At 50.3% G+C, this 22,604-nt stretch overlaps 8 protein-coding genes across 8 annotated transcripts; 2 read left to right on the forward strand and 6 right to left on the reverse strand.

Annotated features, from left to right (window-relative positions):
- Positions 1 to 1,364: 1,364 nt before the first annotated feature.
- On the reverse strand, positions 1,365 to 4,926 carry N7484_006463 (SAGA histone acetyltransferase complex subunit SPT7; the record flags this gene model as incomplete). The annotated part of the gene is made up of 3 exons (XM_057116881.1): positions 1,365 to 2,573; positions 2,630 to 3,771; positions 3,843 to 4,926. 3 exons carry the CDS (start codon positions 4,924 to 4,926, stop codon positions 1,365 to 1,367), a joined length of 3,435 nt encoding a protein of 1,144 aa, XP_056972764.1.
- A 657-nt stretch (positions 4,927 to 5,583) lies between these two features.
- N7484_006464 (uncharacterized protein) lies at positions 5,584 to 6,319 on the forward strand (the record flags this gene model as incomplete). Its single annotated transcript, XM_057116882.1, has 2 exons — positions 5,584 to 5,608; positions 5,679 to 6,319. 2 exons carry the CDS (start codon positions 5,584 to 5,586, stop codon positions 6,317 to 6,319), a joined length of 666 nt encoding a protein of 221 aa, XP_056972765.1.
- An 888-nt stretch (positions 6,320 to 7,207) lies between these two features.
- ptpB (tyrosine protein phosphatase PTP1) lies at positions 7,208 to 8,629 on the reverse strand (the record flags this gene model as incomplete). Its single annotated transcript, XM_057116883.1, has 3 exons — positions 7,208 to 8,056; positions 8,118 to 8,383; positions 8,467 to 8,629. 3 exons carry the CDS (start codon positions 8,627 to 8,629, stop codon positions 7,208 to 7,210), a joined length of 1,278 nt encoding a protein of 425 aa, XP_056972766.1.
- Positions 8,630 to 9,619: 990 nt separating this feature from the next.
- On the forward strand, positions 9,620 to 11,336 carry N7484_006466 (uncharacterized protein; the record flags this gene model as incomplete). Its single annotated transcript, XM_057116884.1, has 2 exons — positions 9,620 to 10,102; positions 10,194 to 11,336. The coding sequence occupies 2 exons, from the start codon at positions 9,620 to 9,622 to the stop codon at positions 11,334 to 11,336; spliced, it is 1,626 nt and encodes a 541-aa protein (XP_056972767.1).
- Positions 11,337 to 11,827: 491 nt separating this feature from the next.
- On the reverse strand, positions 11,828 to 13,423 carry N7484_006467 (putative serine--tRNA ligase DIA4; the record flags this gene model as incomplete). The annotated part of the gene is made up of 1 exon (XM_057116885.1): positions 11,828 to 13,423. The coding sequence occupies one exon, from the start codon at positions 13,421 to 13,423 to the stop codon at positions 11,828 to 11,830; it is 1,596 nt and encodes a 531-aa protein (XP_056972768.1).
- A 504-nt stretch (positions 13,424 to 13,927) lies between these two features.
- N7484_006468 (cytochrome b561 domain-containing protein) lies at positions 13,928 to 14,855 on the reverse strand (the record flags this gene model as incomplete). The annotated part of the gene is made up of 4 exons (XM_057116886.1): positions 13,928 to 14,440; positions 14,499 to 14,561; positions 14,636 to 14,670; positions 14,729 to 14,855. 4 exons carry the CDS (start codon positions 14,853 to 14,855, stop codon positions 13,928 to 13,930), a joined length of 738 nt encoding a protein of 245 aa, XP_056972769.1.
- Positions 14,856 to 16,859: 2,004 nt separating this feature from the next.
- Positions 16,860 to 19,974, reverse strand: N7484_006469 (uncharacterized protein; the record flags this gene model as incomplete). The annotated part of the gene is made up of 5 exons (XM_057116887.1): positions 16,860 to 17,495; positions 17,542 to 17,955; positions 17,999 to 18,128; positions 18,460 to 18,589; positions 18,642 to 19,974. 5 exons carry the CDS (start codon positions 19,972 to 19,974, stop codon positions 16,860 to 16,862), a joined length of 2,643 nt encoding a protein of 880 aa, XP_056972770.1.
- Positions 19,975 to 20,258: 284 nt separating this feature from the next.
- Positions 20,259 to 22,547, reverse strand: N7484_006470 (glycoside hydrolase family 95 protein; the record flags this gene model as incomplete). The annotated part of the gene is made up of 1 exon (XM_057116888.1): positions 20,259 to 22,547. One exon carries the CDS (start codon positions 22,545 to 22,547, stop codon positions 20,259 to 20,261), a length of 2,289 nt encoding a protein of 762 aa, XP_056972771.1.
- Positions 22,548 to 22,604: the final 57 nt, after the last annotated feature.

Below are 22,604 nucleotides of genomic sequence, written 5' to 3' on the forward strand. Positions count from 1 at the left end.
CGATGGTGCTAGTCTCTGGTTGCCAGCTTTGAGAGTTCACGACAAAACAACTGAACAGATCCCTCTAGCAGACGAGATGGCCTGAAAATACGAAGCGAAAACTGTGAAAAAAGAAGAGAAGAAGAAAGCTCCACAAAAAGCGAGCGAGATATACGCGGGGTTCACAATCGGCCGTGCATACTTTTGGAAATGGTCAAACGTTGTCCAAGTCGTTACAAATGAATGGAGGGGGGATACGGCAAAAGTGAGAACCATGGCGATGGCTACGAGTGTCGAGAAGAGAACATTCGAAAGAAGCGGCGCAGACCGTACCTTTGAGTCTTCGGCTATAAGTACGGTTACGGCCCATAGGAGGGTGACCTAGCCTTGCTCGATAGGTTTGACCCACATGCCCATAACGTTATGCAGCTGTGCAAGTGCGAGTTTCATCGGTCCCTGCCGCACGAGCCTGAGTCAACTTTGAGTGTGGGAGCTCGCTGGTCTTGTGACCGTTTCCAGCATTCGCAAAATGTGGTTTCCAAGCCGGGTTTTGTGATTTCACGTCAGGTAGAGATCCAAGTATCTGACTTCCAATAGCATTGGTGATGTCTCCATGGTCTGCGAGGTTATTCGTGTAGAGAATGGAGATCTTTAGAAGGCTTGTAGTAGATCCTCAATTTCTGGAGATAGATACCTTTTCCAGGTCCCATTGTTGACGACCTATCCCGATTATAGAGTTTCTCTAAGTAAACGTGTATGATTTCTTTAACCTTCCTTGAAAACGTTTCCTATGGGTCGACGAAGACAAGGTAGACTATAGGAACTAATGCTACTTTTGTATGTAAGTAGCGTTGTATCATTGCTTTAAGAAGACAGAAATACGTAGGAAAGAATCTCTCCAATAGAAAAATGTAATTCTCAGACAATTACCAAGACAATTCAAATAAGGCCAAGCCGACGGATGGTATGATATTGTACACGCAGCGAATGTAACACGACAAAGGGGGTTTCAAGGTGGTCAATACAATATTAAAAATGCAGTGAGGACATAATACATGAAACGGAAATGACGGGGCAAGGAAGAAGCATGGAATCGATTTACTGTGACCGATTAGTTTTCCTCCCTATGACCTGGGAATCTCTTTTTTCTTGGGTAGTATCATCGTTCATTCGAGGCATCATATGCATCCAGAATTTCGAATCGCGGATTGAATCCTGGGTTTTGGATTTCATCGCCAGCAGTCCTGCCGGCATATAGATAAATATTGTGGAAAGATAAAACAAACACGACAACGAAAATGAAAGGGGTAAAAGAAAATGTGATTGGAATGAAGGAGAAAATATCGGCTCAGAAGCCTTGTATAGTAACAGAGCTCTTTGTCGGCTCATACGGTGGTACCATTGGTCATGGGCACATTATCCGGCTGGGTAGTATTGGGTTCGTCGTTCCCATCTGGGAAGTTATTACCCTCAGGTTTGATGTCGGTCGAAAATTCTTTATTTGCATCGAAGGAAGACCCTTGATCTGCATCCCCATCGAAATTGAAATTAGGCATCTCGAGTGCAACACCACTGTTCTTCTTCGCCTTTTTCTTGCTTGGTTCTGCGCCTGCCTTGGCCGCTGCGGCTGCATTTGGAGGAGCAGGTCGTTTCTGGGGACTTGAATTGGGCCCTGAGACACCAGGCATGGGCGGAATCTTGCCGGAGGCTGGTAGACGAGGTTTGACAGCCATTGGTCTCTGTTTGGGTGGAAGTTCAAGATCTTCCACAAGAGGTTCATCGCGGTTCGCGTCAAGCTTGCCCTTGAAGAAGGCTTGCACCAGCCCAATCTGATCGGGCAGAGTGTCGGTTGAGATACGGGAATATGATGGGGGAGAGGGGTATATGGTGACTGTTTGGGTGGTACTGGTGTTCTGTGACTGGGCTGCACTGTACATCCGGTTCTGAAGGAGGTGCAACGGCACACTGAGATGGGACAGGCCAAACTCGCGGTCGAGTCCCAATTCCTTGAAGCCAAAGAAGTCTTCATCGATATCTTCTGCGAAATCGCCACCGACAAACTGCTCGCTTCCATCGTTAAACGCATTGGAACCGTCCTCACCACCATCGGCAAGAGCAGGACGAAGCAGGTCGGTGAGCAGTGACTTGAGACGATCGTGGGCAGCAGCAAGCTTGGTCCCGAGCCGCTCAACGTCCTCCTTAATGTAGGACTCGAGTTCATCAATACTGATTCCAACACCAGAAAGGGTGTGAAGTACGATCTCTGGTTCGGTGTATGCTGATTTCCACTCAGCAGCTGACGTTGCAGCTTCCTGAGACTCAGTGGCAGGAACCTTAGGAGCTTCCATGTATGATTTGAACGTTTCACCGATTTTGTGGAAAAAGTCGGAAGTAATATCGGTCGCAACTTCGATGGCAGATGGCTGATATTCCTCAAAACCGGAGTGATAGAAAATCTTGGCAACGGAGCGTTGCAGCGCTGCCCGGCAAGTTCCAGGGGCAATGACAGGGCCGTTATCATTCAAGACATGAGGGGGAACGTCCTGTTCCGCGAAAGGTTCCGGGTTGTATTTTTGAAATTGATTTTGATACATCTGGGAGGGAATGAGATTCGATGCTGAAGTGAAGAAAGCGTGAGTGTTATACATACCTGAGATTGTATCTGCATCTGTTTCACGATCCCAACCTTGGAACAAATCTTGCGAGTCTCCTGCATTTGTCGCATATTCGCCTCTAGCTTGCGAGACAACTTGCTGTCGGGCTGCAGGAAAGAACCCTTGGGGAGGATTCTGAGGTATTCTTCTGAAGCATCCACGACGTTACCTTCCGCATCTTCCTTCCATGCCAACCGCTCTGGAAGATCAGGTACACCAGACATGACGTCGTAGTAATATGGTATCATCTTCTCTTCTTCGCCCTCAATACCTTCCGCAAGTGTTTCACCAGCTGCCTCAGGCTCCATCGCCTGAGATGCATCGTGCATTTTGTCACCTTCGATGGCTGCTTGTTTTTCATGGCGAAGCCATCGTCGCATGCCGGCTTTGGTTCGGAGCAAGGCCGGTTCTTCGGGGTTGACCTTGTCGCCTTTGAGAAGACGGTGTCGCTCTGCGGCAATGAGCGCCCTATCCTTCTTTGTGACTTGTTTCCAGACCTTGTATTCAGGGTCTTCCAAATCTGCGCCGGGACCAAGTAGGGCACTAAGAACCACAGTTGACGCGCTTGGTGCATCAATTTCCATAGAGTCGTCTTGCTGGCTTGCTGTGCCACCCACTCCAGGGCCTGCTGGGTCGGAGGGAGTATGAGATCCAGGGGGCGGAGTACCGAACCCATTCTGGCTCGTTTCCATGGCGGCGTCTGAATCTGCGCGGACAGGTGCTGGGGGTTGACTGGTGCGGGTCCCTGGGGGACCCTCAGAGCCACTAGGGGTATTGCGAGAAGGGGCAGTACCTTTCTTAGACGATTTCCCGGGGGCCTTTCTCCCGCGAGAAGACATGATGGGTTCGTCATCGCTCTCCTCGGCACCATCAAGCTCTGCCATTTGAAGTCGCCGCTCCTCAGCTTCAACTTCAGCTCGGTCTCTGATGACAATGTCAGGGATGAGGGGAACGAGTTTCTCCGTCTCCTTTCGCATATAAAGAGCGTGTTTGCGCAAGAAATGCTCAGGGTTTGTGTTGTATTTCAAACAGTTCATCCAAATAAGATTAAGGTCATCCACAAAATCTTGTTTGGAACGATACTGCAACCCCTTGAGCTTCTTAGTCATTGAGCCGAGATCCATGGGGTGTTTAATTACTGGTGTCTAGGTCAGTATACAGAACATAGCTTAATATTTGTGAATGTTGGGATGGAAAGGCGATTCTCACTTGTGTAGTAATCCGGCGCATCGCGTTTGTTGACACGGGTCAGAAAAGCATTAGAATGCTCCGTCATAGCCTTGAGTTCACTCAACACTTTTTCTGCAGCTTCATAAAGCTCTTCTTGGCCAATCTTGTCCTCACTGGCCCACTTGCTACGATTCTTGCGCACCTCGCTCAGCAAGCTGCGGAGATCAGCATCGGATGCTTGAACCATATCGCGCTTCTTGTCAATCCGAGCGATGAGGTTCTTCAGGGTCAAACTGGAAGCTCCAAGGTTGGTGTTACTCAAAGAGCTGTATCCATTCGAGCCAGCAGCGGCATTATTTCCACCAGCATTGGCCTGTCCCGAAATCTCGGCATCGACTTGTCGTTCTGACTCTTCCAGCCTTTGCTGGTCCATCATGGCATCTCGGTCATTCTCAAGGGTGTAGAATAGGGTATGGAAGCTGCGCCGGGCAGCTTCCTCCGTCGCTTTTTTGTCCTCCTCCAGTTGTTTCCGTATATCTTCCACCGACTCTTTTTTAGACTCCTTTGTTCCATCAGCATTGGCAGAGGCGGCTGTCTCCGGGCGCTGGGCAGATGCGGCTGCGGAATTGGAGTCCTGCGACGGTGGTACGGATTTCACTTTCAATGGCGACTCGACCGAATCCACCATGTCCGCATCGTCGTCCTCGTCATAGTCGTCGTAGTCATCGTCAAGTTTGCGGGTGGGCTTGGGTGGTGCAGTGGCAGGGGCGGCCGGCGCATCGACGCGTTCAGTTTTAAGCTCGGACAGCTCGATCTCCGCGACCGCGGCGTCGGAGGTTTCGTCGGGGGTGTAGTGACCAGAAAAAAGCGCGTTAATTTTCGCCTCGCTTGTTCGGAATAGCTCGCGGAATGTCGCAATGCGCGGGTCCTCCTCGATGGTGATATCCGGCTCGGAGGTCATACTACCGGCATTCGGGCCCTCGGCGCTGACCGAACCGCGTATTTGGGGGGTTCGCGAGCCGGACAATGTCTTTACCAAGCCATTGACGGGGCGCGGAGAGTCCTGTTGTTCATCTGGCGGGCGAATATTGCCTGGAGGCCAGGCGTTGTGACCGAGCGACATGCTCGCTCCAAAACCCCGGTTCTGGGGGCGGGCGAGACTCGATTCTCCACGGTCAAGATCACGGGGCCCAGAATTCACAGGGAGGTGGTTTTTTGGGAAGAAAAAGGCATCAAGAGAAACCGCACGGTCGGCCAAGGCGACAGGTGATGTCGGAAAGGCCAACAGCGATGGCACGGAGGCAAGTTTTGATGAAGAAGACAGGAGCTTCTGTAAGGAAGATTGGACGAGGGTGAAGTACAGTTACGGCAGGCGCAAAGGCGGAAAGTCGCGGCAGATGGGGGAGATCTGCTTTGGGCGTTCCATGCTGATCGCAGTCTACATTCACTTCTCTCCACTTCACCAAGATCTGATAACTCCGATCTTCTCCAGTTTTACTTGCGTTTCTTTTCTTTTGCTTTGGGCAGCTTGGGTCGTTGACTCATTATGTTTTGACTGCTTGACTGCCACATATCCCAACCATCTCGCTTTTCTATCATCGTTATCTCTCCACATATGACGCACAAGGCAGCAGCTGGGGCCAATTGATCCACGTTCCGCAAACTGCTCTCCCCAACCTCCACTGGAATATTTTCAACAGCTTGACCACCGATCATATCGGGATATTTGCGAATTCATTTTTGACGGGACTATATCGATACTCTCTTGATTAAACCCACCATGCGGATCCGTTATCCGTTCGCGGGTACGTAATGTGATTCCGATCGCACGATCAACTTCTCCAGAAGCTAACATGTAAACACCACGATCCCCAGGAGCTTTCGTCTTCCTTCTCATTCTTGCTGGATATATTGGTCTTCTTCCACACAGCGTCTCATCGACGATTCCCACAAATCTACAGCCTAATGACAAATTTCTCCACTTGCTCACCTTTTTCCTCTTGTCTTTGACATTCTACTGGATCCTCGACACCACTCGCCGACGTACCTTGCACTTGACTCTCCTGGTCTGCACTCTTGGCCTCAGTATTGGCTCTGAAGTTGTCCAGGGTTTCCTCCCCAATGATCGTCCCTTCGACCCATTTGATATCGTTGCCAATGTGGTCGGAAGTCTCGGCGCCGTTGGTCTGTGCGGCTGGTACCACCGCCGGATGCTGGATCGTCGCCGGAAGAGCCGTTTTGGAATGACGGAGGGAGGCGAAGATGTTGAGCTTGGCACTGGAATGAACCATTCTGAGCGTGACGATGATGGCCTCGGTCCGCAGGAATCGGGCGTCATGTCTCTAGAACGGGAAGTAGATCAATGGGACGAAAATGCCGTTGATAATTGGGATACTGAGGATGGTCCCGGGCCCTCTGAGCCATCATCATCTCCTCCGAGCTATCAGGAAGACCGGAAAGCCAACGCTGCGAGTGGTCTGCCGGTCGTGGAACCTGCGGGCAAGCGCAGTGATTGATAGACTTTTCTTCAACCTACCAAGTAGAAACTATGCTCTTCTTGATGGCTATCCTGTCTAATTGATAGCTGAATTGCCTTCAATCTCATGTTGGTACGATACCAGTCATCTAGTGTTGCGCAGCGCTTTGTTTTATCTTGTTTTATGGTGTCCAAACTCTTTTCGTTGAGAGAAGGATCTCGGGATCCAGTCTGATCTCGGTTTATACTTGCAATGATTCTTGAGCGATGGGGTTCAGCCCCGAAATGTACAGTCACTATGCTCTTCTAATGACAACGTGGAATTACGACCGATCGTATTTGTGTCCAAAAATTCTCGAGCTAAACGCAAGCCTAGCTGCGCTGAATTTTGAGGTATACAGTTTGTGGGTGTCACGTCAAAGGTTCTAGAGGTCATAGGTAGAGTGGCTTTGGGTCTCGGGATTGTATATACCTGTGTCCACAGGTAGCCAACGGGTACCTAGATCGGAGCCGAGGTATGTAATTCTGTATCGCGGAGATCGTCGAAGCGCTGGCAAATATACTATAAACACGGTTTGGATCGAGCTAATATACAGCACATCTAACACAGGACTAGAAAATTCCAGCCAGTGGGGGTAGAACTACATACGGCGCAAGGGGCATCAACGACCGAGCTGCTGTGGGGTATTGGAGAAGAAAAAGGCATAAGGTGAGCAAGCTTCCGCAAGGAAACAAGAGATCAAAAAGAAAGACAGCTAGCCAATTGGGGGAACTTAATACAATGACAACAAAACCAATACAACACCGGATGCCATGGTATGATGCAGCAGGATAACTCAAGATCGAGAAGCCGGGGAATTCGTGATCACATCGCAAAGGGAAGAATAAGAAAGAATACATATAACAAGCAAGGAGTCGTAAGCCAAAGCTACTCATCATCGGATCCCTCGGGGGTCCCAGACCAGCTTCGCGTCGGAGTCTGAATTCGGTCCAGGACCGGCTCCAATTCGGGCTTCGACGGCGGCACATAAGCTGAGGGATCACTCAATTTGCGTAATTTGGCAGATCGGGGCTCGTGCGGACTTCCGAACTCGAGCGGGTATTTGCCCAGCTTGACGTCTGTTTGTTCGCGGAGGACTTCATAAATGAATTGCATCTGGAGTTCATTGTAAACCATCATCATGCGCTGCTCACGCATCTGGTTGACGCATTCATAAACTGGATCGGTCTCGGGACCGGTAACCTGCAGTAATTGGCCCGATTCAAGTTCGCGCAAGAGATGATCGAGAGCGATGAAGGTTCCCGTTCGGCCAACACCGGCGCTGCAGTGCACAACCCGTGGATTATCAGAGTCGCATTTAGAGGCAGACAGCTTGATGAGCTCTAACAATCCCTGGCGGTCGTGCCCCTCTGGCTTGCAATGATCTGCCCAGCCCGCAAACAAGAAATGCCAAACGATCTTCGACTCGGATCCAAGAGTCAGCTCTAGTTTGCGAACTTCGGAGCAGGACTTTTCGTCATAGAAGGATTCCAAAAGCGTGACTTTACCCAGAATACTGGGCTGATTGTCGGGTTGAGCCTCTTCGCTCACCAAGGCCTCAAAGGGTTCTTCGGGCAATATATCCATCGACGGTTGATCTCGATCCAATGGGAAATACTGGGCGCATTTCTCCCGACCTGCTTCAACGGTCTGGGTGAGCATAATAATGACACCCACCTCCTTGCTCTCATGAAAAACCATATGCCAAAAGTGTGAAAGCTGTCCAAGCTTGGGTCCCTGTGCAGCGGAACGGTTAGCCAAAAACTATATCTTAGGATGGAACTGAACAATCACTCACCTGCGTCGCAATGTACTTCAATTCCTCATGCGTCACTGAGTCCCTCAGAATAATCGGAGATGCATTGATGAAATCACATTCGCCCTCGGGAACCTGCAGATGTATGCGATAATTCGCATACGCCTGCACATTCAGGTATCGATTCCTCGCCTTGACCTTCGGATCGGTATCGATCGCATACGGATGAGTAGGGTCATTAGACACCATACCATCCGAAATCCGAGTTCTCTGTATCCACTCGAGATCTTCGAACTTGTCATGAATCTCTATCGGAGGCGGTCAGTCTCGTCATACTTCCCACGTGCAGCAAAAATTCTCCTATAGGCGCATGCAACACCGCTTGACTCACCCGTCACCGATTGGCACAGGAACGGTGGGACGTCGTCCGTGTTCCCTGTCTCTAACCGGGGATTCCCCTGCTCATTCAACATCTCGATCCCCGCATCGCTATCCGGTAGGCCGCGTTTAGTGCTCTGGACGCTGGTGTCGATCTTGATGGACGGATGCGCCATTTTGGCGGCGGCGATCCGCTGCAAAGCGCGAACCTTTCCGATGACGCCCCGCGCTTTGCGTGAGACGGTTTGTCGGCCGGACCGTTTTTTGACGCGCGGGGCAAGCGGGTCGGGGGAGGGCGAGCGAGAGGGCTCAGTGTTGATGTCGTGATCGAAACCGTCGGCAGAAATCACGGGAGACGAAATCTGCAGCGAGGTCAGATCGGGACAGCTATAGAAGCTGTCCCGAGAATGAGCGTTCAAGGCCAGATTTTTTGTTTTGTTGGGCGGTTTGGGCGTCGAGTTTCAAGTAAGCCGGAGTGTGGGAATCGTGTGACCTCGTATACGGAAGGATGTATTTCCCAGGGAGTGACTTCCGAGGTTATTGGGTATGATTTACTCCGTCCCTCATTGATGTAGAAGTTACCAAGAAAAAAAAAAGGAGATCGAGGGGAAAGGAGGGGCTTCAATAAGGAAGGTCCCGACGAACTCCGCCGAACCCAAACTATTCCTACTAATTTGGTCTATAGGATTGGGGATTAATTGTACTTAACTATTTTAGTTAGAATTCCATTGTCGATCTTCCACGGTCATTGGTTCAACCTGCAGCCAGCGACTTTCGCCACTGCGATTTCAGCTGCTTGCGGCCTGTACCACTACATGCTACCCACAGAGTAGACCAGGCTAGAGTACTTGACTTACGTGATTCCGGATTTTCCTTCAGGTACCTGTAATCCCCGAATACATCTTAAAATTTTTAATATTGTCTTTGTGGGTGCAATTTATCTATAACCATTGTTTTGGATCGCGGGGACTAAATCTAAATCCACCGGCGCGATACCACTCTCTAACCACAACTCCCTTATCCACCCACCCACACCCTCATTTCCCACGTTTTACATGCTTTTAATGACGGCATCAGGCTGCGCGAATAGGTGTTGACCGCCGACGCACCTCTTCGTTGCTAGCGCTATCTCTCGATCTACATGAACACAGAAATTCACGCGCGCAATGGTATCCCAGGCTCAAATCGTCGATCGCATCGCACCAAACCAGAGTGCCCCGTCCGTGGTGTCGCGTCACTCGCACTCGACCCGCCGTCATAGATCGGGTCGTTCCCACCACGGCGGCTCCGGATCGACCTCGTCCAACGATTTCCCAATCTTCACCTATACGGGCGACACCGAGATCGCGATCCGTGCTGGGTCGCAAGAGAAACGATACCTTCTTCATCGGTTGATTCTGGCGCAATGCTCGGGCTTTTTCGAGGCAAGCACGAGGGAGGAATGGTCGGGGCAGAGTACACCGGGTCCCTCGAAGCCCGATGGGACATTGTCTCGGGTGAGCGAGGACGACTCGCTTTCCAACGGTTCTACGCTCGCGCAGTCTGATAATGGGGTGTCATCGATGCGTCCAGGAGAGAAGCGACGATGGAGGTATGAGTTGGACTGGGAAAATAGGGGAGAGGATGAGGAGCCTATACTTGTTCAGAAGGTTAGTCCAATCCTCATCTTGCAGTCGCACTCGCACTCGCAAGTAGCAAGGGGTGTACTAGGCCCATAACTAACCTCAACCTCTTGAGTAGCAACCTACCTACGCTCCCATGTTTACCAGCGGCGATCACACCGGACTCCCCCCAACGATGACCAAACCGTCCAATGCACAGGCAGGTTATTTCCGGTCTATGGCAAACCTGGCTGGAATGCAGTCAGTGGTGCACCTCCCACGAACCGAAGGGGGAGACCGCAATACTGCCGATCCATTGATTCGCGACTACGAGAACCTCTTCCGCATGTTCTACAATCATCCACCAGTATTAAACAGCGTGAATATCGCCACGGCCTACACAGAGTGCAAGTCTCTCCTGGCCCTGGCAGATATGTACGATGCGCTACCAGTCACTGGTCCCCGAGTGGACCACCACCTCCTAGGATTCGGCTCGCGGCTCTTCAAACAGATAGCCAAGTACCCCCCTAGCTACCTCAAGCTGGGATACCTAGCCCGCAGCCGAGTGATCTTCTCCGAAGCCCTCATCCATGTCGTTGGCCAATGGCCAGCGGCCTTACCAAACCTGCGTAACGGCTCATACGCACCTCTCCCAAACGCCGTCCTCGATCTAATCGAGGATAAATACGAAGATTTGGAAGACCTCAAAGCTCGCGTCGATTCTAAACTCTTCCGTCTGTCTTTGACGACCTCCCGCGGCGAACGGGTCGGTCCTAACAACGCATATCTCGACTGGTTGGCTGTCTCTTTATTCCGCCAGTGGCTCATTGAGAGTACCACTCCTCCCCCAGCTCCTATCCTCAAGAACTCCGCTACAAATCCTCCCCAAACCCCTGCACCAGGCTCACAAGCAGGATCATCGAGACCGGTTACGCCGCCTGATCCATCCGCTCGTATATATCGCTTGATTGGCTCTTCTTCGTCACAGGCATACTTGCCCCACGACGAACTGAAACGTTTCTTGAAGATCCACCCGACCCAATCAGCGGATTCCCTCTACACCCGCGAAACCCTTAAACGTTTCGAGCGCAAGATGGACGAGATTAAACGGCTGGCACGTGAAATCGTTAAACCGCTCATGCGTAACTTCCTTGAGCTGGAGCTGAAAAGTGGTGCGGAACAAAGTAGCGCAAGTTCTGCGGCTATTGAAAATCCTCCCGATGTAGGGCTGCCGTATTTGACCTGCACGCGGGTCGAAGAGGCTGATCTGCCTTGGGCCTAAATGTGGGCCCCATATCCCTTTTTTTTTTGTTTACGACGTTTTGTTTCGTTGGTTATTTATGTCGATTGGCGGCTTGCCCTCCAGATACCTATTTGGTTATGTTTTGGAGTTGTGATCCTGGCGTCTTTGGTTTATTTGACCTCGTTCTGGACTGCTGGTTCGGTCCTAGAGGTGGTTTGGTTGTATTCCTATGTATTGATTTTCCCTATGATGCGATGTCCTTATTGCGCCTAAGTTTAATGTGTTATGACTTGATGAGTGTTGGTGCCTCTATCCTCTTTGTCTATGGTTCTCTATAGATCGCCCACACAACCCAAAATTGTCCTCAAATCCATGCGAAATCCATGTCAAATCCATGATTAGCTGTTTGAACTTGAAGTATTCACAAAGTGGCGTGTAATGCACTAGACGATAAGTTGTCAGATAAATACAACCATATACGTACACACCCCCAGAAGATCTATCATAATATACACAGAGCAGGAGAACTTCTACTGTTTACCCCCAATCGTCTCCATACCATCCATCCACGGCCGCAACACCTCCGGTATAACAACCACACCCCGCTCAGGATCAAACCTGTTCTCCAAAATACAGGCTAACACACGCGGCACAGCCATCGCCGTACCATTGACAGTATGCGGGAATCGCGACTCCTTCACCGCACCACCTCGGACCTTCGTCCCAAGCCGTCTGCTCTGATAGTCCGTACAAATAGAAGCAGACGTAACCTCACCCCAAGCTGACTCAAGCTCCTGGATTGCAGGATCAACAGCAGCACCGGACGCCGGCACCGGACGAAGTCTGGACGGGAACAAAGCCTCAATATCCCGTTTTCTTGTCGCGCTCGCACCAAGATCACCCGTAGGCATTTCAAGCACCCGACAAGGAAGATGAAGGGAAGTCAAAATATCCGTCTGGATATCCAATAGCTCTGCGAACAGATCATCTGACGTAGGAGTAGCCGTAGACTCAACATTATCCGCCCAAGCAAACAATTCCACCTTCGTAAACTCATGCACACGATACAATCCCTTGGTATCCACGCCACGCGAGCCAGCCTCCGCTCGATAACACCTACTAGAACCAGCAAGCTTCAACGGTAATTCTGTAGCCGGGATATCGCGGCCCGCATACATAGCTGCCAGTGGTATCTCCGCCGTCCCCGTCAACGAGCGCTGGGGCTTACTATCGCGGTCACGTTCGTTTTGCTCGATAGCCCAAATCTGCTGCTCGTTGTGCTGGTCGCGGGGCTGGAAGCCGCACGCATCGGCGATGTAGGAGTATACGATTGAGGGTGGGGAAACTGCTTTCCAGGCTCGACGGCGTGCGACGCTTAGTGCGTATTGCACTAGTGCTTGTTCGAGCATTGCGCCTTCATTTATGAGGAAATACCAGCCCCATCCTGTTGTCGTGGCTGAGCTGGTGAAATCCAGTAGGCCAAGGTTTGTGCCGATTGTGACGTGCGAGCGGGACTGGAGGTCGGCTGGAGAGTTTTTTGTCCAGGTTGGCGGGTTTGCGGGATCGAAGTTTAGGTAGTTTATTAGACGGGGAGTCTCGCCGATTGGTGTTTCGGGGGAGGAGAGGTTCGGGAGGGAGAGAGCGAGGCGGTTGATTTCTTCGGTGCAGGTTGATTTGCGGGTTGTCATGGCTGCGGACTCATCTTTAAGACGTTGTGCTTCGGCTTTTAGAGCTGCGATTTCTTGATCTTGTGTGTCCGTGGGCGCATTGTTAGTTTCTGTGGCGCGGGCTGCGATTGAGAGCTTTGCGATGGTCTTCTCGAGCTGTTTAGCGCGGGATCGGGGCGTTTTCAGGTCGAAGTTTAGCTGGCGCGCTTCTTCCGAGAGAGCCGCAATTTGCGAGGGGTACCCTGTGTGGCCGGCGTAGTTTCGGTCAACGCAGTTTTGAGCGTAACGCTCTACATTCTGGCGGATGTGCTTGACGTCCGGTGTTTGCTTTGGGGCCGTTGCTGGTCGGAGGATTTGGTGGTGGCGCGGGGAAAGGGAGAAACTGCGGAGTTGGAGCTGGTTTAATCTGTATCGGGGCGCCCGCCTGCAATTGAGGCAGATGTAGCTTGTGGACGCCATGATGTTGATAGGAGAGAAGTTGGAGAAATTGGCGGATGTGGATTAGCTGTTCGGTGGAGCAATGGTAATTGGACCAACCATCGAATCCACCCGAACTATGTTGTTCAACCTCCATATTTTAAATTATTTATCTTTATTTGGTTTTGTTTCTTCTTACTTTTCTTATGTTTACGGAAGCTATCGAATCATCTTCAAATTGACTCAAGGCTATCATCGAATGACTCAACGAATGGGACCGCAGTCGGTGTTATCGCTTGCCCAATGGCTATGAATCCAGAACTAAGGAATAGGCTTTCGGAGACTCACAGTTCAAACACTGCTAAAAGGCACCTGCAAATGAAGATATCTGTCAAATACCATATCTAAGGAAGCCCCGGAATGAAGCAGGTCATCAAGATGCATGATCCCACGATCGCACCAACATTCTCTCTCTCAAAACAAAAAAAAAAAAAAAAAAAAAAAAAAAATAGATCGTATTAGAGCAACCGCCAGCTCAATCTCGAATCAATTTCCCAATCCCAACTTCTGCTTCTTAATCCTCGCACCCAAGCCAATTATTACCGCAGCAGACGCAGCCAAGACAGCCCACAATGGGATATGCAAGAAACCTATGCTGTAGTCCGTCTGCGTCGCCCCCCAGATCGCAGCCGGAATCTCCAGCACCAGCAACGCCACATATCCGCTCCAACGATGGTATTTGTATAATTTCTTTCCGTTGTCGACACTGCCCAGAACCAGTTCTGGCAGGAAGTACTGGACGACTCCGAAGAGAGACTGGCACACGACAAAGATAACGGTGAGAAGCCCGAGGATGCTGTGGGCGGAGGTGAAGTGGGCATGGGAGCCTTTGTTGATTTCGATGATGATGAAGGCAGCAAGGAAGAGGGTAGTGCTTATTAGTTGGATTGTATAATGAATGTGCGATCCAGTACGTTTTTGAGATGGTGTTGCGGTGGTGGTGGGTTGAAGGATGAGGATTCCTTGGATTTGGAGGAGAAGAGCTGAGCTGGCAAGGAGCTAGGATTGGTTAGATATGTTTGTTCCTCCTTGCACAGAATTCACATGTTTGACTTACTGGATGGGCTGTGAAGAGGATGATTGGCTGGGCTAAGATCTTGGACCAGACAAGAGCGGCGAGCTAGAGAAATTAGTCAATGTATCTTGATGTGACAGTGATGATTTCGTGAGACTGCGGATTCCTGATCTACTTACAACCCAAATCCCAATCTGAGCAAGACCGGCGGAATCTGCCAAGTCGATATCGTCAGTTCACGGGACTGTTATAGAAACTCGACGTGATCTCACCCGCAATTAGATTGAACCAGACGTTCTTTTCATCTTGCCCGACGTCTTCCGAATGGGCCAATAAAGGATCATTTTCTGATGGGTTTGCCACAGGGCGCTCCTCGGGGATAACAGTGCCGGAGGTCATGGCAAGGGTTAGGCAGAAGTTGGTCTAGAATTCTCAGACCTGGGTTACTTCTGGGGATACCAGCTCATTAATAAAGTGGCTTGGACTGGTTGACAGTTGCTGTTTGGGTTGGTCCCGTTGACCGAGATTTGGAATGCAAGCCCCTCTTATTGTGTCGTATCACACAGCGAGACTCTCAGCTGAAGGCTGGACTTGGCGTGATCGTCACAAATAATGACGAGTCCCATGCATTAGTATGTAGCCCCCAGCATAAAGTGGAGCTCGGTTACACCAGTCAATTCCTCGCGATTGTCAATCGTACAGTCGGTTTATGCGCTCTTCCAGGCGATACCCCGCATGTTCTGTGGATCAATTTCTTATTGACTCGGATAAACAAATCCAAAACATTCTTGGCCCCTCGCGACACTAGTTGCCAGGGGGCTATCCTTGTAGGGCTTCTGATTCCAGGTCACAAGTCGGGCATGGAGGAACAGGGTGCGACGGTCACCAGTGACTACGCCGGTGAACTTGTTGCGGACTAGGCCTTTGATTAGGTGTCGGCGACAGGGTATAGTGTACTAGAGGAAATAATATTCAACCTGTTAGCATAGTGTATGCGCAATATCGCTTCAAAACGACATGGGTGAACCACATAAGTTGCGAGTCTTCTAAAGATGGGGAAAGTAGCAACTCTTGATCCTCTAGCGGCGCTGGTACTGGCTTTGAGCTCCGTGTACCTCATGTCGAAGCCAAGCGTATCATACGCTTCATAGATTGACTCTAGGTCAGGGAGGCTTGACATGCTGAAGTCGATTAGGTTAGGTCGGCTTCGCTCCTCCCAATCGATATCGGCCTTGGCAATCGTAAGCTCTTTTCAACCAATCCAGTATTTTCTTGAGTGTACGCATGAAACGCCCCGGCCAATGCTTTTCTCAAGTAGTCAGATTTCGCGCTGTTCATGGCAGAGAATTGTTTTCCAGAGTAGTCGAAATGCTCTTTCGCAGGGAAGCAATAATAGAAGTCTCCCTTCGCATGACGGTCTGCAGGGGCACACCAACAGGCACAGAGGCGCAGAAGATCCCCGCATCGTGTTCAACGTCATAGCATAGGCATGTCACAAGATTGCAAGACTAGGTACTAGTTCATGGAGTGCTTAAGGCCTTGACCTGGGCAAGAGCCTTCTTCGGAACTTCTTGTGTGCGGCTTGCCGTGATGAGAAATCCAGGTAGTCGATGCTCGCCGATCGTTGGGATTGTTCATCAGCAGGAGGCCTTTAAATTTGAGCTAAATGATGTTCACTCTTGGTGAACCTACATCTCTATGCTAAGGCAGATGACCAAAGCCTCTAAAGACTTGCATAGTAAGCTCTTCGGGGCGCATCTGCCTGGCGAATATTTAGAGTGCTTATCCTGCTAGGCCAATGAGGTCATTATAAAGTGGTGCTTTTGGTGACTTGAATGGGGAGATTGCGACTCATATCCAGCTGGCTGAAACATCCCGTCACGGACATATAAGACAGCCTTCGAGGCGACACTCGTATATATTAATGAATAGGCCATTCATCGATCGGTCGGGGTGGTTGTGTTTAAGTGGGAAGATGGGTGGGGAGAGAGATCGTATGCTTCAGTAGCAGGAACTGCGTAAATGACACGGGTGGCAAGCTGTAAGAAGAACACCTGTATAGAAAAAGCATGGCGTTATTGACCCGTGGAACAGCGTGAGAATAGACGTTACCTTCTCGTTTTAAGTCAGAGCTTCAACGTGAGTTTTGTATGCTGGGACAATACTGTAGGATATGTGAAGCTTGGAGAATGGGAAATTCAATAGAAATACCCTTTGAGCTAATACTGAAAGATGTGCCAATGTTTTGGGATCAGAAGAGTAAAGAAATCAGAGGCTCGGGGCGGAAGACATACATAGTGGGCCTGTTTCCATCCATGAGGATGCCTGTCTATTTACTGAGTACCTAGGATATTACCCCATCCTGGTCGTATTATATATACTGGTACACAAGCCTTCAACACGTCATACCCAAGGCATCTGGAGCACGGGCCCCTCCTCGCCAGACCCAGGACGACCAAAAACAACCTCAGCACCCAAGCGCCCCGGTTCCAGATTCATTACAATATTAAAAAGAGTGTTATCGCGGATCGAAACATGGACACCCTGATCTTCCTGGCAACAGATAGCCTGAGGAACATTGAAAGTATCAGAAAAAATATGTTCCCGTAGTAGTGAAGGTGTAATAGCGTCTCCCGAAGCCCCATTTGCAATGAGCTCCAGCGCCAAATCCTGAACCCGCTTCAAGCGAATCGGAGATCCTGAAAGCCAAGGAGGCTCCTCCACATATCGATTCTCGATGAAATGGTTGGTGTGCGAGATAAGTCCTGCTTCATTTTCTGGAATATACTTATTGCCCACAGGTGACAGTTCGAGTGCGAGAGCAGTAGTGCTATCTGCAACAAGGATGTGTTGGGCAGATGCAACACCTCCTAATGCCTCGAGAGTTTTCACAGCACTGCCCACCGATACACTTTCGAGACACAGCCGCAGTGCAATGTGAATCGGGAGCTTGCTGCTTATCATCGGCTTTGCACGAATGGCGTTTAGACAGACACCGACACCTGCGGAATTGAACCCAATTTTACCAACGATACCCGCCTGCATTGATCAGTACGACTCCATCCACGATCTCAGGAAACCTTACCTCAGTCACCATGTAAAGCGTTGGCTTGCCAACCTGCTGAATCGATACCATGGCCATATTCTGACCTATAGGCGTAGCCCAATCCCAGTTTTGAGAAAGCACACGCGCATTTTCGCTTTTCTTCCAGCATAAAGTCGTGCAACCATCGGAGAATTTTCCAAGGGCTATTTCGCTACGGCAGTTGAGTGCGACGATATCGAGGATGTCAAGGTCTGCTCCTTCGGCGATTCCCTCCATTTCGGTATAGATGTCCGGGACGAGCGACTTCAGTGCGGGTTGGAAGTCCTTAGCGACCTCGCGGACATCGGGCCAGGATAGCTTTGAGGTATACGCGAACATGGCCTCGTAGATGCTAATCTGACTGCGGATCTGGTTTCGGAGAGTACGGCCATGTTCAAGGCCGATCTTGGCATACTGATTAGACTTGTTCATATGTAGGTCGGGGAAGGAAGTATACCTCTCGGGGGGTTCCCTTCAATATCAGTTTAATTGGTTCTGCATGCATGACTATGGTGTTTGTCGGTAGAGTTGAGTTGGGGAAAATCCAAAAACGATTAGTTATATGCTTCTTTTTAAATGTCTGATCACTATTGGGGTCAGTATCATAGAGCCGAGCGTTGGAGTCATGAGGGGGTTAGCCGATAGGGTTATCGCAGTGACCTGCCGCAACTGGTCTTATCTCATACTTTCTCGCTCGGAAAGGAAGGTGGATGCTTTTGTCCATGCGAGATTAGACTGAGCTGCTGTCATTGAGATTTTCAACGGCCAATGAGCAATAATTTTCTATCTGTCTACTCTAGAATACGCTGCTTTACCCGTCATGACTGACAGCCGAGGCGCACAATCGGTGGCAAACCTTAAATGCCGTACAGTGACATTCTAGTTATGCAGGTGTATTTTATCTCTATTGCCACTTACTGCTCACGAATCAAGTGCTTGAATAGACGATCCAAGTAGTAAGCAGACTGCTTGGGGTAGCGGGTTTTCTCCTCAGACTCGAAATCAATCCAAGTACTTCCAAATCGGTCGCCATAGCCAGCGGCCCATTCTACAGCAAGTTAGTTATCTCGATGACCCAGTATCCTCTCAGGTAAACTTACCCCAATTATCAGTAAAGGTCCACGCAAAATAAGACCGAATATCAACCCCATCCTCCTTCACAGCTCGAGCCAACGCATATCCCACATACCCCTCAAAGAACTTCATGCGGAACTTATCATTCAGAACTTCCGGCGTCGGCGCCACTTCCCCCTTCGCAGTAGTACCGTTCTCAGTCACATAAATAGGAGTCTGATACCTATCCCAAATCCAGTTCAACAGTTTCCGGAATCCGCCAGGATTAGCTCGCAACCATTCAGTATCACTCTTCTCCCCGCGAGAGACACCCTGTTTATTCACATCAAAAACCTCCACATTCCCCTTATGATCATTAATATCTGGCGGCGTAGTCTTATGCTTCATGAAGAAAGTCGTATAACTATTCATTCCATAAAATTCCGAACTCCCAAGCACAAGCTTCGACTCCTCCTCCGTAAAGCGGGGGAGTCGATCACCAAGCTGCGCACGCATAGAAGCAGGATAATCACCAGTCTTATAAACCGGATCAGCAAACCAGGAAATCTCGAACTCGCGTGCACGCTGCGCAGCCGCTTGATCGCGCTCATCCTCCTCATCCCAAGCCTCGGACCAATTTCCATGCAGTGTGATGCCGATCGTACCCTTTTGCGAGGGCTGGAACTCTTCACGATACATTTTCGAGACATGTCCATGAGATACCAGCTCAGTGTGCGCGACGATGAATGGCTCCGTAGATGAATCCCCCTCCGCATTGCGTTCACGGAAAGAAGATCGGGCCGGCGCGTGTACTCCGGCTGCGTATCCGGCGAGTGTATACACGCCAGGTTCGTTATAGGTAATCCAGTGCTTAACGCGGTCGCCTAGTCGTTCAAAGCACACACGTGCATACCGAATGAAATCAGGCGTGTAAGCATCCTGATTCAACATCCCGCCGTATCGATCTTCCAGTGCCTGTGGAGTATCCCAGTGGAAGAGTGTAACGAAGGGCGTGATCCCGTTGGCCAAAAGCTCATCGACCAGATTCGAATAGTATTGGATGCCCTGTTCGTTGATTGGATCGTTTCGACCCCCCAGCGGGATAATACGTGACCAAGAAAGCGAAAATCTGTATGCGTTGACACCGTAGGATTTCATTAATGCGACATCTTCGCGGTAGAAGTCGTATGCGCGTGTTGCATCGTCGGCGTTACTGCCATCGGCTACTTTGCCTGGTGTGTGGCCGAATGTATCCCAGATCGAAACGCCTCGGCCATCTTTATTCCAGGCGCCTTCTATCTGGGCTGCGGCTGTGGCGTAACCGTGGAAGAAGTCTGGACGGAGGACGTCTTTGAGGTCTTGTACTGAAGCTAGGTCCATATTGGGGTTGATTGATTGTTTGAGCTTGGGGGGGGGGGGGGTCAATAGGTGGCGTTGTTATTTTTTCTACTTCAAATAAAACTCTCAGTCCAAGAAATGCGGGGCTCATCCGGCTAAGTTCTAGTATTTATTGAGGTGGATGTTCTTTTTATCCAGAAATTGGCCGATGTCGGTGCTTGCTCCGTGACGGGTTAGGGAGAGCGCAGGGATTATACGACGTTGGTCTAGATTCTAATGCTATACGCAACATAATTCGTCCCCCGTAGCTTGCACATATGAAAGGTCTATCTAGAGTATATCTCAGGTGGGATTCTGGAATTGCCAGCATATTCAATATTCATTTCAAACCCACCCGGGAAAACAAGAGTGACTTTCTTTGTTCCCTGAGACTTGAGAGTGACATCACCCACGAGAGTTCCATTCTCGAAGCCAAAATCCAGCTCAAATCCTCCTCGAGCTCGGACTCCATGGATAGCTCCCGTCCAGTCGCTCGGACAGGCAGGAAGAAGTCGAATAAATCCTGGCTCGTGCGACTGAATTAACATCTCCACGACACCTGCAGCCCCACCAAAGTTACCGTCAATCTGGAATGGCGGGTGATTGTCGAACAGATTCGGAAGAGTCGATTTGGCCAGTAATAAGTCCAGATGCTTTTGGCATTCCGCCGTGTCACGGAGTCGGGCGTACAGATTGATGAGCCAGGCACGACTCCAACCCGTGTGACCACCTCCGTGCTCAGCGCGTCGACGAAGCGTCTCTCGGCACGCAGCTGCGAGTTCGGGTGTCTTTTCTGGCGTGATCGCGTTGCCGGGGTAGAGGGCCCATAGATGAGATGTGTGTCTATGGCCAGGCTCGACTTCGTCGTGATCCTCAGCCCACTCCTGGAGGTAACCTTTTTGGCTGATTTTTATGGGTGGGAGTTGAGTGCGAGTTGAGCGAACCTGAGGGAGGAGAGGATCATCACTCATGCCCAGATACGCGGTTACTAACTCGAAATCTCGTAACACAGCGCCGATGATTTGGATGTCAATTGTGGATCCCTCACAAAGCACGCCCTTCTGACCTTTCTTGTCGTAGTAGGAATTCTCCGGCGAGACTGACGGGGACGTCACGAGGTATTCACCCGATGCATCTTTGATCAGGAAGTCGAGAAGAAACTCGACACATCCACGAAGGATCGGAAAATATTTTCGGAGAAATTCCTCGTTTCCGGTGAATTGAAAATGTTCCCAAATGTGACAGCAGAGCCATGCGCCCCCGAGCGGCCAAAGCGTACCTGGCATCCAACGATCTACAGGATCGGTGTCGGCCCAGATGTCGGTATTGGAATGGGCAGTCCAACCACGACACCCGTACATCTTTTCTGCGGTATTCTTGCCATTGGCTACCATTCGGGAGAGGTGTTTGAACAAAGGCAACTCGCATTCAGACAGATTGCAAAGATTGGCAGACCAATAGTTCATCTGCAGATTGATGTTGATTGTGAACCTGGAGCCCCAAGCTGCATGGAAGGAGGGATTCCAGATACCCTGTAGATTGGCCGGTAAAGGATAATCCGCGCTCCCTTCATGGCTGCAGGCCATGAGGAGATAGCGACTGTAGTTGTGGTAGAGAGCAATCAAGCCTGGGTCTCTGGGTCCTATAATTCGTTTATCGGTAGGAATGTCCGACTGGTCTGGTAGGAGCGTCAGATGCATTCGCTTCCAGATCTCCTGGTTCTCTTGGACTTGTTGTCTCCAGATATCATGTGAAGTAGAGGGAATGCTTTTGATATCGGCTTCTGCATGGATATCGCCCTTCTTCCCATTCACACTTGTTTGCGCCGCAATGTAGACCACCGCATTATCGGACTTGACGACAAGATTCTTGCCACATTTGGTGATAGTGCCCTTTCCGTCCATATCAAGAGCTTGAACATGGACGATACAACAGGCACTGCTTCCCTTTCCACCGGGTGTGACGTGCATGGTGATAGTATTTTCCTTACGGCCCAGATCCTCCAAGTCAAGGATCTTTCCGACGGTCTCGACAGAATCAAAGTACTCATGTGACTCAAATTCAAGGTCACTCATTCGGGTCAGACGTATGATAAATTCGGTTTTAGCCGAGGAGCGAGCGCTCAGAATGAGGACCGATGGACTATCAGTAGCGATCATCTGTCGCTCGTATGTAACGTGCTGGTGCTCATAGTTGACATGCAAGACCCCATTGGTGAGGTCCAGCGAGCGTCGGTAATTGGTTACATGCTCAGGCATATGTCTAAAATCTAAGAAAAGATTACCGAGAGGCTCATAGTGTCGTTGGCTTGCTGGGGTTGCGAAAAAGCATGTGGTCACGAGTCTTTCCGCCTCGGTATGATTTCCCTGGCGAATGGCTTGTCGCAGAGCTGGCAAATTGTTCAAGGCATCTTCGGGTGTTCGTTGCTGAGGCCCACCATACCACAACGAAGCTTCGTTTAACTGGATCATCTCTGTGTCGGTGCGACCGTGGACCATGGCACCAAGTCGGCCATTGCCTAGGGGGAGAGCCTCATTCCAAGTGGCTGCAGGCTGTTCGTACCACAGCTCACTCATGGTAATTGAACAATTGGGATGCTAGGTTGCGTCAAGAGGATATGCAGAAGAGGAAAC

Source organism: Penicillium longicatenatum (assembly GCF_028827895.1).
Source record: "Penicillium longicatenatum strain IBT 33135 chromosome Unknown contig_3_segment0_segment0, whole genome shotgun sequence".
In the NCBI taxonomy this organism is placed as follows: Eukaryota; Fungi; Ascomycota; class Eurotiomycetes; order Eurotiales; family Aspergillaceae; genus Penicillium; species Penicillium longicatenatum.